We start from the raw sequence: 16824 nt of genomic DNA, 5'->3' as shown, positions 1-16824 counted from the left end.
AGTCGGCTCCTTGGGAAGCTCCTTAGGAACCTCCTGAGGAACCTCCCCAGGAACCTTCTTGTAAAGCGCCTTAGAAAGCTCCTCAGGAAGCTCCACTTCTGACCTGCTCCTCCTTGCTGTAAGGCTATTGGCTGGACACTAACACACTGCGGGCCGCCGGCCAGCACCCATGGGCTTTTACACTGAAGAACAACTTTGGTTTGGTCCGGTACGGGCGCCTAAACAGGACACATAACAGCAACGACGGACACGCAGACATTCACATAGAAACGGCTTTGCAGAGTAGTGTGAATCGTGATTCATATCGCTTATCGATCGTTTCCCCACTTTGTGTTCTTCTTCTGCCTTCTGAGATTTTTGTACAACAAAATATAGATCCTTTCTGGAGCGACCTGTGACCTGGGACCTGCGACTTGCTTTTAGTCGTAGTCGTCGCACTCCAGCTCCATATCATCCCCCTGGTTGTGGCACTCCTGTGTTGAGTATGACCGTGTCTTCATTGAGCAGTTACTGTCCATCAGGATGGCCTGCGGAGAGGAACACAAGGGTTTTAGAGGTCAGAAGGTCATCGGGAGGTTGAACCTGAGGTCATTGAAGGCCCTTTACTCCCGTGACACTCAGAGCCCTAGTGACTGGGAAGGATAAGACACCCCTACAGAACCACCACGAGGGAAAGAGGAGTTATTGTGTACTTTAAATCAATTATTTTAAAGGTCCCTTTAATGAACAGACTGGTAATGATGTCTAGCCACTAGCAAACCAGGACATTGATATAACCGACCACTTGAAGTTGAACTTGAAATTGAACTTGAAGTAAATTTACTTCCACATTAACATAAATACATTTCATATATTTTACTTGAATTTAAACTGTACCAGAATATAGATTATTTTTAGCGATAGATTATTCAGCGTCTGTTTAAGAACTGTAATTCTCTTATTCTCCCTTAAATTCATGTTTACATCCAAGATCAGTTAATACACGTGTGTGTGTGTGTGTGTGTGTGTGTGTGTGTGTGTGGTTGGTTACTGGTTAACGTCCAAGGCAAGCATTACATGCTTTCCTACATTGTGACCCTGCTTTCCTGTTCTCAGGATCCGTTATGCAGGGTCTCCTAATCTTTGTTGACACAATTTTCCCTCTGTGGAATATTTGTTGAAGACAAAAGAGTGAGTTCAAGAAAACAAACCTTGGCCAAAATGACTTGCAACTTGATGCAACACTTTTTGAAATGTATGGGTTTGCCTGGACATATTTTTAAGTTGTGCGTGACTATGTCCTTTCAAAAGTAATCAGTTGTTTGTGTCTGGGGGTGAACTGCTAAGTGAGGTGTTTTCGTGTCTGGGAGTGAACATTTGAATTCTCACTATTTTCTCCTCCTGTCCTGGGGGATTCCTGAGGAAGATGCAGAGAGGTGCGAAGAGGATGTCGATTATTCCGATAATGGTCATCAGCCAGGGGAAGCCGATGTTCTCTGCGATGGAGCCTCCAATGGAAGGACCTGGAAACACAAGGCGCAGAGAGGTGGGTCAGAGCAACGTGCAGGCTGGCACACCTCAGTTCATTAATGTGAAGAATTAAAGGAGCCATATTATGGTGTTTTCCCAACAACTAAACATAGAATTGGAGTTCCAGAAAACATTGTTTTGAAGCTGTTTGCTGGAAATAGCTTTTAGGAAAAATAGAATTGCCTACCGCTATTCCCCTCTGTTTCAGTACCTTCAGAATGCGCTGCTTCTGGTGTCTAGCTTTATTGCAAATGAGCTGCTGCCCATTGACCAATGAGCTGTCAGAGTGAACCACACCATGGAGGAGAAGGGGTTGTTGCCGTTTGCGGACTCCTGGAGCTCTATATCTACATAATAATATTATATATGGGTATTTCTATAATATTATATCTAATATCACGGCAAAAAGCTATGTGTGCCTCGGATGATATTATAAATCATATAGAATGCGTCTGACGTCCCTGGCACTTCCACAACAAGTAAAGACTCGTAGTGGGGGATATATCGGCCATGGTTGAGAAGAATTGGGGGAAAGGAACTTTGGCCTTGACTCTCTGAAGTCCATGAACCGCGACATGGAGGAGAAAGGGATTTTACTCCCGGAGCTGAGCTGCCGGACTGCTGCCGAGCTCCCCGTGCCGGAGCTGCCGGACTGCCGCCAAAGCTTTGGCAGCAGTCCGGCTGCTAAGCTCCGGGAGTACAATCCCTTTCTCCTCCATGTCTCCTCCTCCAGACTGCCGCCGAAGCTTCAGCTGTAGTCCTGCAGCTCCAGCAGGGGGAGCTCGGCGGCAGTCCGGCAGAGAAAGGGATTGTACTCCTGGAGCTGAGCTGCCGCAGAGTTCCCCCTGCCGGAGCTGCTCGTCCGCTGGTCCACAAAATCTTAGCTGTGCTCTGATTGGAGGGGAGTGGGGAAGTGGGAGGTAATATTCAACTGTGCCCCCTTCCTACGTAGGAGGTGGGGCCGAAACTGACTCGCTCGTTTGGTAACTGTAGGCGGGGTACTTTAAGAAATGCCTATGTCACTCAAAAAATCATGTACAGACTTTTTTCAAAGTTTGTATGCGTGTGGGAGCACCAGATACCCAAAACAACACCCCAAATCCCAGAAAAAGTGTTTTTTTTTCGATATGTGTCCCCTTTCAAGATGTAGCAAATCACTTATATATCTATATATATTTACTGAAAGTTAGAGTGGACTTGTTTTTGTAATGCAACGTGAACGCACAGACCAAAAGACAATCCTTAACATGAAATAATTTGTGGGAAGAACTTTTGTTAGATAATAGGGTTAGGGCAAGGGTAAGGCCTTAGAGCTAGGGTTAGATAGTAGGGTTAGGGCAAGGGTCAGGCCTCAGAGCTAGGGTTAGATAATAGGGTTAGGGCAAGGGTCAGGCCTCAGAGCTAGGGTTAGATAATAGGGTTAGTGTAAGCGCTACGGTGAGATGATAGTGTTAGGTGTTAGGGCTTTGGTTTCCTAATAGCGTTAGTGTAAGCGCTATGGTGAGATGATAGTGTTAGGTGTTAGGGCTTTGGTTTCCTAATAGCGTTAGTGTAAGCGCTTTGGTTAGATAATGGGGTTAGGGTTTGTTCCTGCTCACCCAAAGCGAACCCCATGCAGAAAGCCACGTCAGCGATGGCGTACACACTCCCGTACACCGACACGTGGCGCAGGTCTACCAGGTATCCCATAATAGGCATCATGGAGGAGTCCACCATTCCTGTTGTCCAGACATCATCATCATCATCATCATCATCAGCATCAGCATCATCATCCTCGTCCCTAGCCTAACTCATTCATCAAAATATTTATATTTGCATTGTAATTTTTGTTTTGTAGGTGTCACAAAGCAAAATTCCTACCTTTACAAGACCCCCCTGGAAAATGTTTACATACCCGTAGTAGGAAATTACTGATGTACTGTATACCTCTGTACCATCTAGCTCGCTATAGTATACCATCTAGTTTACTATAGTATACCAGCTTTTTGGATACAACCGCACCATTTAGCCCACAATAGTGTAACACTGTAGCATCTACCTCAATATTACTATACCAGTGTAAAAATCAAGCTCAATTTAGTAGACCACTGTAGCATCTAGCTCACTATAGTATACCTGTGTGCCATCTAGCTCACTAGTACATCCCTGTACCATCTAGCTCATAGTATACTACTCTTCTGGATGACCATAGTATACCAGTGTACCTAGATCAATATTAATATAACAGTTTACCATCTATCTCGCTATCCACTGTAGCATCCAGCTTACTATCATATACCATTGAACCATATAGCTCACCATCTAATACGACTGTACCATCTAGCTCACTCTTGCAATCCACTGTACCATCAAACTAGATAATAAGGAGTTTGGGGTACTCACCAATGGCAAAGCCCACCCCAAAGTTTGGAATGATCAGCCCGTAGATGTTTGTTGCAAATGGTACCTAGTGACAGAATCAGGATGTTGGGTATTTGTTATGAACATGCATCTCTAGATTTACCTGAAATGCAGATCAAGACCCTATATAGGCATTAAATTATCACTTGATAAGTTTTCATGTTGCATCCTATCCAAAGCCATTTGTATTTCTCATTAGTGTATATCACATGATGCCAAATAAAATGACGTTATTTCATAGAATAATATTTAAAGTAACCATATATTATTATACATGACTCATATTAGATATAATGAGTCATTATAAAATCCATTATAAATTATGCTGTGTGTCCAGCTAAGAATATGATGAATTTAGACAGTGGAGTAATTATTACCTTTTTAGAAATAATTGGCTGGATTTTTTTGAACAATGTGTGTAGGACATCATCCATCACTTGATGTTAATCAAGTTTTGTACTTACGCAGATTACACTCAGCCCCACCACGAACATCCCGATCATAGCGCACAGCCATCTGGGCGAGAACAAAAGGTCATCCTGATTTGCATATCTCCAATACATTACTTCATACATTCTACATTCTAATGCTTAACTTAATATAACTAATCCATAACTCATTATCTCTAATCCATAACTTAATATTAATTAATAATTATTAATAATTTAATATCTCTAATTCATGACTAAATATAACTTCATATCTCAAATCCATAAATTAACATCTTCAAAAATAACTCCATACCTCTTATACAAAACGTAATATCTCTAATCCATAATTAAACATATTTAATAAATATCTCAATTCCTCTAATCCATAACTCCATTTCTCTATCCCTTCACTCCATATCTCTTATCCATCCTTTAACAAAACAATTTTATAAATGCATATCTCAAATCTATAGCTCCCTATCTCTAATCCATTATTGCTCATCTTTAATAAATAACCCCATATCGCTAATCCATAATTGAACACCTTTCATACATAACTCTGTATCTCTAATTCATAATTTTACATGTCTAATACTATCTTTATTTTGGGTGACAGTGGCCCAGGAGGTAGATCAAGTTGTCTGGCAGCCGGTGGGTTGCTTGTTGAATCCCCATGTTTAATCCCCTAGTGTCTCTGCGAAAGACACCTACCCTAAGTGCTCTCGATAAATGGCTCTTGCCTTGCATGGTTGACGCCGCTCTCGGTGTTCGTATGGTTGAATGTGAGGCAATATTGTTGTGGCGCTTTCAGGGGCCACAGGTTTGAAAAGCGCTCTATGAAGGCATTCCGTTTACCGTTTACCCTTCATCTATCATCATCAATCACCTTCCATCTAGGTAATAATTAAATGGCTCTAATCCATAACCTCATGTCTATAATCCATAACTCTATAGATTGAGATTAAGCCATCTTTAATCAATAAAATAGTTATAGTAGTTTAGAGAGTTTGTTAAACAGATACATGTCCGAATTTGTAGGAGTGGATTAGTGGCAGCTGAGAGAGCGAAACAACGTGTTTTCACTCTTTAAGAGGAACTAAGAGCAGAGAGGCCCGCAAGCTGAGCCAAGCAAGATAAATAAGACTAGTTGGAAGAAGGGAAAAAAAAACGCAATAACAACATCTCAGAGTTAATTTCCCTTCTCACCTCCCAATCTTGTTAGCCAACGTCCCGAAGATGTTGGTTCCAATGAGGTAGGAGATGGACGCAGGCAAGAAGGCAACACCTGGACACAGGACAGATAGATCAGGTTATTGGATCCAACGTGTGTTTGTGTGTTTGTGTGTGTGTGTGTGTGTGTGTGTGTGTGTGTGTGTGTGTGTGTGTGTGTGTGTGTGTGTGTGTGTGTGTGTGTGTGTGTGTGTGTGTGTGTGTGTGTGTGTGTGTGTGTGTTGAGGTGAGGGTCCTAGATAAGTGTGCCCTGCTATCGGGGGCTTCATCTCTAAGCTGCGTGAGCATTTCCCGCCATTTGTAATAAAGAGCCGAGCACCTTCCCCCTGCCAGCACGCCTCGCTGTAATATCCTGTCGAAGGAACGCCATCGAACGACCCCCCCACTCCCCCTTCCCTCCAACCCCACCACTGCTCTATCAACCCCCACAATCACCAGCAGCTACCCCATGGTTTGTATTTATTTACTTGAGATATTACGCATTAGAGATATTAGATGGTAGCAGAACATTATTTCCTGAAAATAACGATTTAATATTGTAATAAGTGGGTCTTCATTGCAATAATGATAGAAAACCTTGGCTGAGGTGATGCATGTCACCTCTAATGTATAAAATAATAATCTATTTCTAGATTTTTTTTATATGTGAAATATCATATGCACACATACAGCGTTAGTATAAATGTGTGGGTTGTTCGGATGCTTCATATATAGCATAGGGTTGGATGACATACCTAGCTGCCATTTCCGTGCACACATGGTCTCCATCATCCAGATAGGCAGGGTGGGCTCCATCATGGCTATAGCCATGTTCCCAAAACAGATTGCCCCTGGACGGACGAACAGACACACACACACACACACACACACACACACAGGCACACGCACACAGGTTATGAACAGACATGTAAAGGATGGACAGGGTGCACACAGACAGGTTAGAGCTGTGACCCTGGAGAGACACAGATAGGAGATGGAGAGAACGACAGGTGGTGAGAGTGATCAGAGAGACAGACAGGTGTAAGAGAGACCGGCATGTGATAAGAGAGACAGAACGGTGGTGAGGTTGATCAGAGAGACAGACAGGTGGCGAGAGATTTGTTTCATCTTCCACTCTTCAATACCTCCCTCCCTCTCTCCTATTCTGTTTTTCTCCAGCTCTCTCCATTATACTCTTCCTCTCATAGCAGAATACACACGCACACACACACACACACACACACACACACACACACACACACACACACACATAAATAGCCCGACATGTATGCAGCCTCACGTGACAGCTACAGGGATGACAACACATACACACACACCACACTTCAGAAACCAATTCCACACACACACACGTCTGCCCTAAATCCTGGGATCAATGACTCACCCTGGTTTTGTAGCGGTCATATGCCGGTCTTCAAGAACAAATCCTCCAAGAATACATAATAAATGCCTTCCACTTCCTCTACATTAACCTCACTCTACACCTATCTTCACGTGCTTGGTTGTATAGGTGTACATATGTATCTGTGTGTTTATATATTTCTTGTGTCTTACCAGCTGCGATGATAATGTAGGGATCTTTCATGAGGTTGATCAGTGAGGTTCCTTTCTGGTTCTGTACGGGACAAAGAACATTTAGGGCTACATTTAGTCTCGGTATAGCGTTGGTTGCTTCCTTCCAAAGCTACTTTACAGGTGAGGCTGAGAACTATTCAAGCATACGAGCAATTTTGGAGCAGCTACCAAAAGTATAAGTGCTGCATGAACACAAAGTTCCTTTTAAAAATTCAACACCTCTGAAAATGTGTCCTACATTTGAGATGCAATTTGTACTCTAGCGCTTCTCCTGTCTCGGTTCACAGCTGTTGTAGCAATACGAAGGATAGGTGGGGCTGGGCCAGCGAACCAGCACATGCGTCATGGTGTTTTAAAATCTCTGTGTTTGACACTAATAACTGATTGGGTGAGTGACTCCATTATGCTTGTGTCTTTGGACTCTTTTGAGTTCTTCGTTGATTTCAGGGTTAACTATTTCACAGGCATCTGAACCACCTCAAAACCCATTCACATGATAATCCCCTGTCTCACTCATCAGAGTCACATGTAGACCTCTAGGACATGCTCATCTAAGAAATCCCAATCCTAGAAATGAACACATTTTAAATAGCTTACAGTTAATTCAGCTGGAGTCAATGTAATAATACCAGGGCATGGTGGATTGTGTATCTTCTATTCCTGACCACAACATCTTTAGTGCATATATACCCATTGAAGGGCTAGCGGCATGAAGTTCGTTTGAGGGCTTATAAGCTAATTAGTGAGCATTGCAGGACTCCTCTTAAACCCAGCTGGTTTATAATGAAGAGGAGGTTATTCTACTGGAGTGGAACTTTAATGGAATAACAAAAGGGCACGTTGGTGGGTTGTGTACCTTTCCTGATCCTCTGTTGCAACATACTCTCATGGAACTCACCAATTAGCTTAATTAGCCCACAAACAATCTTCATGACACTCGCCCCTTGAATGATGAATACGCACAAACGATGTTGTTCTTTGCAGTTAAACCCCCAAGCTCAGATGTTATGAAAGGTGAACATTCCTAAAAGTCCACATAACAACCAAACCAGCCAATGATGTGACACCTCCACAATAGTGTGTCTACAAAAGTGTTTGCCTCTCACAACTTATTGTTGCGTGAGGTAACACACACACAACAAAAATGTTTTGATGGCTTCTGGGTTGCAGTATAATTATCAGGAAGATTTAAGCCACAGTTTTTCTTCAAGATTTTCCCTGGATTCAATTCAAATCATTCACCAACGACACAAGTAAAAATCGAGCTGCCTATAACTTCAGACACACGCTTGAAGCTGTTATTTTCATACTTGAGACCCCAGGTTCAGACATTGAGCTGTTGATTCACACTCACCATGTGTCCGTCAATACACCTTTAAAGGCACAAATTACACACCTGTGTTGACAAAGCTTGATCCCTTAATAACCACACTTGAAGGGCCAAGGTCTGTCACAGGCCAAGCATGTGCATCAGTAGGTCTGCAGGCAACAATATATGAGACTCGCTTATGCATATGGCAGCTACAATGATTTCCCTTTCTTTATTGAGTCGGAAAAATTAAGTTTTTGTATCTCTAAATAAGTGTTTTAAGTGAGGCTTGTGGTAGTTCCTACTAGAGAAACTGCCCACTGCTGGAAACACCTTTAATGCAGAGAGAAAACACAAAAGGCCTTCAGAAGAACTAGCTCTGACTAGGTGGGAGGATGGCTCACCTCTGGCTCCACCTTGGTAGGTTGTAGAATAAAGAGCTGCAGAGCTGAAAATGCAGACAAACACTCATTTCAAAATAACACCCCTTGAAGACAAAATCCTGCAATAGTTGTAAAAAAAAGTTGACACACAGAGATAATCAATATTCCACAAGAATGATACCAAAAATAACTTACCTCCGTCAAACAAGGCCAGAAAGGCCAAAATGAGAAATGGGGCGGTCTTTCCGACAAACTCGTACATCACACTGCCGAACGGTGGCCCAACTGTGATAAAGAGAGAGAAGTGATGTTCGTCAATTGGGCCGGGCATTTTAACGTGTGTTTAAAAGCCTGCCAGTGTTGTTTACACACCTAGTACACCTAGCGCCAGACCGCCCAGGGCTATCCCAATAGCGTGACCCCTCTCCTCGTCATCCGTGTAAACACTGGCCAGCATGCCCATCCCTGCACGACAACCAGACAGCCACACAGCGACACAGCCGTCAGGTATCACCATGGAAGAGATCAGGCAGAGGATTATGCGATTATATTCATCAATTTCTAACATCTCCTGCAACAATAGATAAATTGCCTCTAGTATAATAACATGCAAGAATAGACTTCTCGGTCTCGTTTTAATACAGCCAATCAAAAAACAGCTTCTCTGTGAAGCAGTCCAAGTGGGTTGCATTTGGAGAAAAGCTGTAGAAGGCAGAGGAATGGATCTGGTTATGGCTATGGCTATGAAGGAGCGACCTGTAGTTGAATGATATGATATAACGACCACCAACTTCTTGTGAACCCTGACCGGGGCTCCTGCGAGAAAGCTGTCTGATGTACATTGACCCAGCGGTCAAAACTAAATCCCTGGATGTCAGGTTCTGCATTGACCCAGGGCTGACCCCTGACAAGGCCAGGGACTTCCAGGATGAGACTGGGTGATAGATATGGACAGCAGCTAGGAGGGGGGAAGTTTCCTGGGGATGGAAATGTCTTAGGAAAGGGTTCAAAACATGGACATGAGACTCAGCATCCTGTAATACGGGTTTGAAATGAAAGGAACTGTGTCTCCCCTTTAGTACTGGAGGACAGATTAGGAAGATTGCCTTCTCATTTACATACTCCTTCAAGACCAGGGCTTCCAACAGAAACATGGTGCAGGAGCTCCAGCATGGTTTGGCCACTGTGGACATGCTAGGGGCTGCCAGGCACGTTCGAACTCTGGCTTGGTCCTCCAAGGAGAGGCAGACCGTTTTCTCAAGTGAGGTGAAGCATGGGGTTGCGTCTTGCCACCAGTGAGGTGCAAGTGGAGGTAATGATGAAGCCTTTTGGAGATGCTTCAGTATAAGAGGAAGGGAGGAAGTGGATAACGAGATGAATGACCCCACACACCTTTGGGATTAGGCTTGGGGGGGATGAGTCCTGCCCATTAAGGTGCCTGATTGGTGCTTGTAAAGATATGTTTGCATAGCAGCAAATTCCAGGAAAAGAAGAGCTTGGGCTTCGATCCAATCACCCGGCAGGAGTATGAACCAAATTCTACCAAGTCTAGCCTGCATGTAAAAGACATCCACTGACACGTAAATTGTTTTCCATCCTGTGTGTTTGTGATGGTGTGTGATAATGTTTCTTCGAGAGATAAAATGGGGCTCTTGCACTGTTGTGATACCGAGACGATGAATGAAGAGGATCTTGCTCACCAGCCACAGAGGAGCAGGAGGAACCGACCCCCTGCAGAGACCTGGCCAGGAACAGCAGCGTGTAGCTCGATGAGAAGGCAAACACTGAACCACAGCACACACACAGACAAACAAATCAAAGGCATTGATGTCAATGGCCCATTCATTTCGTAATTAATAAAGGGTTTTGTTTGTGAAGAGATTTAGTGGCAGACTTACTAATAGTGGAGAGGAACATGATACAAAAGCCAATGAATATCGGAAGCTGGTATCCTATTCTGTAAGGACACAAAAATATGTTTTTTTTATACATATGGCTAAGGGGAAATCTAAACATAAAATTCATGCTAAGTCCCTAAAAAGAGCACTTGGCAGATTTCAGCTGGGGCTTTAAGTATGATTCATATTGCCATAATAAAAACACGGCAGAGAACACGAAAATCCTTAATTGAAATCGGTTGTCTAAAATAAGCCAATCTCTGAGGATACATGAGTGTTTGTACACAGCAAGCTGACATGCATGAGTTGGCTTGCACTGCCCTTTGTCAAGAGAGAAAGACGCTACAGGATAATAGGATTCTATTTTGTGCCTCAATTACAGCATATCTGGCTGCCTGGGATGTAATGGCTGCTTCCAGAGGTGTGCTCTGCCAAAATAACCTTCGTTCATAGCCCCCTTTGGAGCTGTAGTACCTTAAGCCATAGCATCCCCTAACTATAGAACTACAAAACCATCACCCTTAGCACTCTATAGAACTACAGAGCCATAGCACCTTCAAACAAGGCACTCTTTTGAACTTTAGAACTATAACCTGTAGCACTCTCTAGAGCTACAGAACCATGTATTGAACTCTCTTGAACCATGCAACCTTTAAACAGACTTATATCCCTAATGGAACCACAGCATTCAGCTATAGCACTGTCTACAAAATAGAGCCATGTCACACTTAGCCATAGTACCCTATTCACAATTGAAACAACTCACATGTGACCATAGTATTCCAATCTCATTAAAACCATGTCAGAAGCACCCACAGCACTGTCTTGAACTACACCACCTTACGTATGGCATGTGACACAGCCATAGCACTCTCCTCACTATACAACCATATAACATTTATCCCCAATAATGTGTAGACCTATGAACCCTTTACAAATATCATGTCTGAACCCCATGTCTCTCTATATGGATGAACCCCATATCATGTCTCTCTATATGGATGATCCTATGATGAACTACCTTTCGAATTAGAACCATAGAACCCTTCCAACCATAGCACACTATTAAACTATAGAATCTAGATCTGTTAGCCATCATATTCCATAGAACCATAGAACCTTCCCCCATAGCACCCTTTGGAGAACTATAGAACCTAGATCAAGCAGACATCTTCTTATTTAGAACCAAACGATAATTAACCATTGCCCTCTAGAACTATAGAGCATGTATTTGTTAGCCATCTCATTCTAAATAACCTTAAACTTTCAGCCCTAGCACTCTAGAACTATAGAACCTAGAACCTTCAGGCATATCACTCTCTTTACATGAGAGTGTAAGGCATGACTTATGCCTTTTGATAGACAATCTATCATGCATTTTTTTGATATTCAGAATAGGTATAGGTAGAAAACTGTATATAACCCAAAGGGCTGATGAAAAATGTTTGTTGTTTTAGTTTCCTAACATTAACTTGCTATGGATAAACTGACTTAATCTTGCGACAATGCAGTAATTTGTCTGTAAAGCAAGCGTTCTATCCTATTTCTTCAGAGTTCCTGTTCCAAATCTCATTGTTCAGAACAAAAACCGCATGACACATCGTATGACTATTCTGTTCTGAAAAGGCTGCACAGAGAGATATCTATGGGAATTATGTAACTGAATATAAAATATTTCTGTGTAAAAAGGTGGTAGATTATATTGACATTTATGTTAAAGTTCAAACATGTGTCAACATACATGCACACATGCACAGGCTAAGAATGATCACACGCACAAACACATGCACTCACGCAAGCGCACACACACACACACACACACGCACACACGCACACACACACGAGTCACATGATTGATTCAGTAAGGAGAAAAAAATCATTTTGGGAATCATTTTGCTCTGTTTGATTCAGTTGGATGTCTGCTGCTGAAACAGACATGACAGTATATGGCCACAGAATAACATTACACAAACATCGTTATTATACACAACATCTGATTATCCTAAACAGAACATAGAGAATGGAGTCTGTTGTTGGTCTTTCTGTCCAATTTCCTGTAGATTTGCCTTCTGATAAGAAGTTTTGCAGAATGCTGTAAGGACCTCTGACTGGCTGACTGTCTCGCTCGGATAGAGAGGAATCAGAGTAAACCTTCTCATTCCGTATATTTTTTTTTACAAGTCCTTTGCTTTGACTGTAAGCTACAATTACCCCTCTAGGTTACTTCTTGAGGTTTTTTTAAAAAAACATTATTGTCTGGAACACACTACTGTGTGTGTGTGCGTGTCCGTGCGGTGTGCATCGATAAAGTAAGCGTAGTTTGACAGGCCCTGGTCGTTGACAGTTAACGCCTGGTAGAAAACGGTCATGTTCCAAGAGCTTGAAACATGTCTTAGAGTCAGCATAGCCAATTCCCCCTACACAGGCAAACGGTGTTACTAGTAATCAATGTCACAACACACACAAAAAACGGGACGACAACGGTTTATTCGTGTCGTTAGTATTTCTAAACAGTTTGCCACAGAAACACAAGCCTGTGTAAAGTGAACCCTACCTATTGGTCAGCGGCCCGATGAAGGGGTTGGTGATCAGCTGAACAGTGGCCTTGGAGGCAAACAGCAGCCCCACCTTGACGTTCTCATTAAGTAACTTCTTGCTGGAGTTGGGGCAGTCGTCAATGGGCTGGGGTGTCCAGGTCACCGGTGTCGTTGGCGCAGCGGTGTTGGCAATGGAGAGTGGGAGGTTCCGGTCTGAGGAAGGCTGAGCCGTGGCGTTCCCGCCGGTAACCTGGACGGTGTTGTCATACAAGGAGACGATGCTCTGGAAGCTGCCGGGGCCGCTGCTTTGGGGCGCCGTTGTGCTGTTCCTCACCACGGGGACCGGGGTATCGTCCATGGTGTACAGGTAGCTGGGGATGATGGGCACTGGCGAGGCGGGGAACACAATGAGGGGTTCAGTTCATGGCTGTTATAATGTTTAACGCTTTAGGTCCTACATCTGTTGTTGTCTTTATCTCTTTCTTCCTTTTTTCCCTTTATTCTATTTATTAATTTTTAATACTTTATTTGACTCACAACAAAAGAAATTTCGATTCCAAATCAGCATTAGACTTTTTATGACGAGAATGACAATATTTGTTTAATAGATTAATGGGTTCTGTTCAGTTTATTTGCACAAATACACACATTTCCGGCTCTGCGGTCACTGATAGGCTATATTACATGTTTGTTTTTGTTGATATAATAAAAAAAACCTTTCAGTCTATTATAGATAATAATTATAAGGTTAACCGGGGAAACTGAGAAAATAATCCAAGCCTTCGGCGCCTTTTGATAGCAGCGACGACCCCGCTCTGTCTAATTACACCACGCGCGTCCGTGCGTAATGGAGCCTTCAGATCGAGCTGTTTCGGTTGATTTGTTCGGAGAAAAAAGAACAGACCATCATAAAAACGTTCAAGGTTAGGATCTAAGGAGGCTGGTCAAAAAAGAAAAGACATTTATATTTATCACACCATCAAGGCCATAGTTATCGCTATGCGTAGACGTGCGTAATGAGTCTGCTAATAATGCCTTACAAAAATATTCCTAATATATCCGAATGTCTTTAATAATAAGTTATAAAATACCCAATCTTAACAAGGTGGTGCTTGCAGATAGAGAGCATGGGTATCCTAGGCAGATAATTATTATAAATGAACATACGCTAAACGAACCATGCAAAAGAGCCAGCAGCAGTGGGGACAATTGAATGGTCCAATTTTTTTTTTTTTGTCCAATTTGTTGCACAATATCCAATTATATCTCGCTTATGGTACAAGATTTTTACCATTCTAAGGGATTAAGATTTCCAAGTTCGCTTAATATTAACACCAACGGTCATCTTATTTAGATCAAGGGTATCGAATAGGTGAATAAAATGAGGTTCCCTACGTACCGACCACTGTGAGAAGCATGTTGTCCAGAAGCAGAGCGACAAAAACGATGAAGAGAATTAGTTTCCTCGATTGCCTCTCTTCTCGGAGCCATGTTATCAACTTGAGCTGCCGGACTGCGTCTAGTATCCCCATGACTGCAGTCCCCACGGGAGAGAGCGTAGGAGATGTTCGCCCTTTGGAAAACACACGCGTGTCCGCTTCTTTTGGAGACAGAGGGCGGGAGTCAGAAACCTCATAGAGAGAAGCACACCACCTGTAGCATAGCAAACACCATTAGGACATGTATTCTACCTTAGCCGGATGAAAATGGATATCATAACCTTTGCTCATGAAAAGAAACATTGAATGGGTCTCATAATAGGCCTAAAAAGTTGTGCGTAAAAGTCCACACAAGTTCACGGATTGCAACAAAACATTTGAAACGTATAATGACAGAAACCTGAGGATTTTTTTTGAAAAAGAATCTTACCTTACATGCGCACAGGCTAATTCCCTTTTTCCTCTGTTGCACTGACGAGAGACGCATCAGAAGCTGTCCCTACTTGACGGGTCCTTGACGTCACTCAACCTTTGTGTGGAGTAGACTGTTCCCGCTACGCAGACTGTAGCACAATAATAAGCAAAAATTGGCCTTTACGATTGGTCTTCTAGACATACACTGAATAGTTTCTAATAATTTCATTGCCCTCCACGTGTATTCAATATGAGATTTTATTTTGTCGTGTCAATATCAGATGACAGCTTTAACCTATTTTTGAAGTTGGATAAATATTAAAAAGTACTTATAATTACAGTGGGAAGAGGTGAGATGATAGATCAATTGGCAGTAGCCAAGCCTCTTGTTTCTTCCCTCGAATAAAAAAAGATCAATTAAACTATCAACGGATCAATTAAACATTGGCCATTAAAGTTGATGTTTTTTTGCTTTCATATATCCGAGTTGGAAGCTTGTGAAGAGCGTGCGGAGCCTCCTGCATGACTCAATGGCTTCATCTTGTGGTGAGTTATGATCCCTACAACTATAGATTTGTTGTCGGGACAAATTTGTATAAATTTGACTTGACTTGACTATCAGTAACTCTAAGCCCCAATCTGTCCCATACCCAAACCCACTTTGTATAGAGCTTTTAAACTTTGATCAAAATTCAAAAGAGACCATGACGGTCATCTTTCAATTATTGAGGACTCTGCTTTTATGGTGCTCATTGCAATTTCTAAAAGTGAATAAAGCCTAGATCTGTCTCTGTGGATAGTCTCTTGATGACTTTAACAGTGCATTATCTACAGCCATCAAATATGTTGCTCCACTTGTAATTAAAAAGCAATCAATGAAAACAAACAGCACCCGGGTTCACTGAAGACACTAGCACCCTGAAGCGAAGCTGCAGAATACTAGAAGGCAAATAGTGCTCAAATCAACTTGAAGTCCTTTCATTCTGCCTGGCATGACAGCCTGCTCATCTCCAAAACTGCATTAACTACTTCCAGGAACGCCTACTTCCAGGGACGCCTACTTCTCCAGTGTAGTCAACGTCAATAAGAACTGACTCAAAAACATACTCAGAATTTGGGCTCCTCCCTCTCAGCATCCAATTAATCGAATTATTTGAACACAAAATCTAATCCATTAGTAAAGAATTGATGCCTGTCATCTCCATCTGACTCAGCCAGCACCAAGTGTCCACCCTGAAGCAACCCTCCTGCAGTCCACCAAAATCTCTTTGGCTGAACTTCCTTTAATTTCTAAAGTACTGGAAAGGATTGTAGCAAACCATACCTGATGTCACCTGATGACGAACAACCTATTTGAACCATTTCAGGACTTTCCTTTCCACTGAAACTACTGTGACAAGAGTGGCAAATGATCTTCTCGCGACTATGGATAGCAATGAAAGCTCTGTTCTAGTGTTGCTTGACCTCAGTGCTGCCTTCGACACAATCAACCATGGCATTCTTCTTTATCGTCTCGACCACTATGTTGGCATCAAAGGTTCTGATCTTCGCTGGTTTAGATCTTCTCACAGGTATTATATCCATGTTCTCTGTGATGGATCAGAATCAAAATATTGCAACTAAGTGTTGGTATCCATCAAGGGTCGATCCTTGGTCCACTGCTTTTTTAAATGTACATGCGTCCTTTTGGTGATATTATCCA

The 16824-nt window shown here is 42.5% G+C and overlaps 1 protein-coding gene across 1 annotated transcript; it reads right to left on the bottom strand.

The window, feature by feature from the left end:
* Positions 1 to 419: 419 nt before the first annotated feature.
* On the bottom strand, positions 420 to 15195 carry slc18a2 (solute carrier family 18 member 2; the record flags this gene model as incomplete). The annotated part of the gene is given in 17 exon segments (XM_079729326.1): positions 420 to 527; positions 1369 to 1502; positions 3108 to 3227; positions 3892 to 3955; positions 4374 to 4425; positions 5547 to 5625; positions 6305 to 6400; positions 7122 to 7182; positions 8856 to 8899; positions 9030 to 9119; positions 9207 to 9299; positions 10535 to 10618; positions 10733 to 10791; positions 13287 to 13656; positions 14669 to 14903; positions 14905 to 14922; positions 15139 to 15195. Coding segments are annotated over 17 exon segments (1764 nt in total).
* Between the last annotated feature and the right edge of the window lie 1629 nt (positions 15196 to 16824).

This window comes from Pollachius pollachius (genome assembly GCF_949987615.1).
Source record: "Pollachius pollachius genome assembly, chromosome: 2".
In the NCBI taxonomy this organism is placed as follows: domain Eukaryota; kingdom Metazoa; phylum Chordata; class Actinopteri; order Gadiformes; family Gadidae; genus Pollachius; species Pollachius pollachius.
Note: the sequence above shows the minus strand (reverse complement) of the source record. Positions and strands in the feature narration are given on the sequence as shown.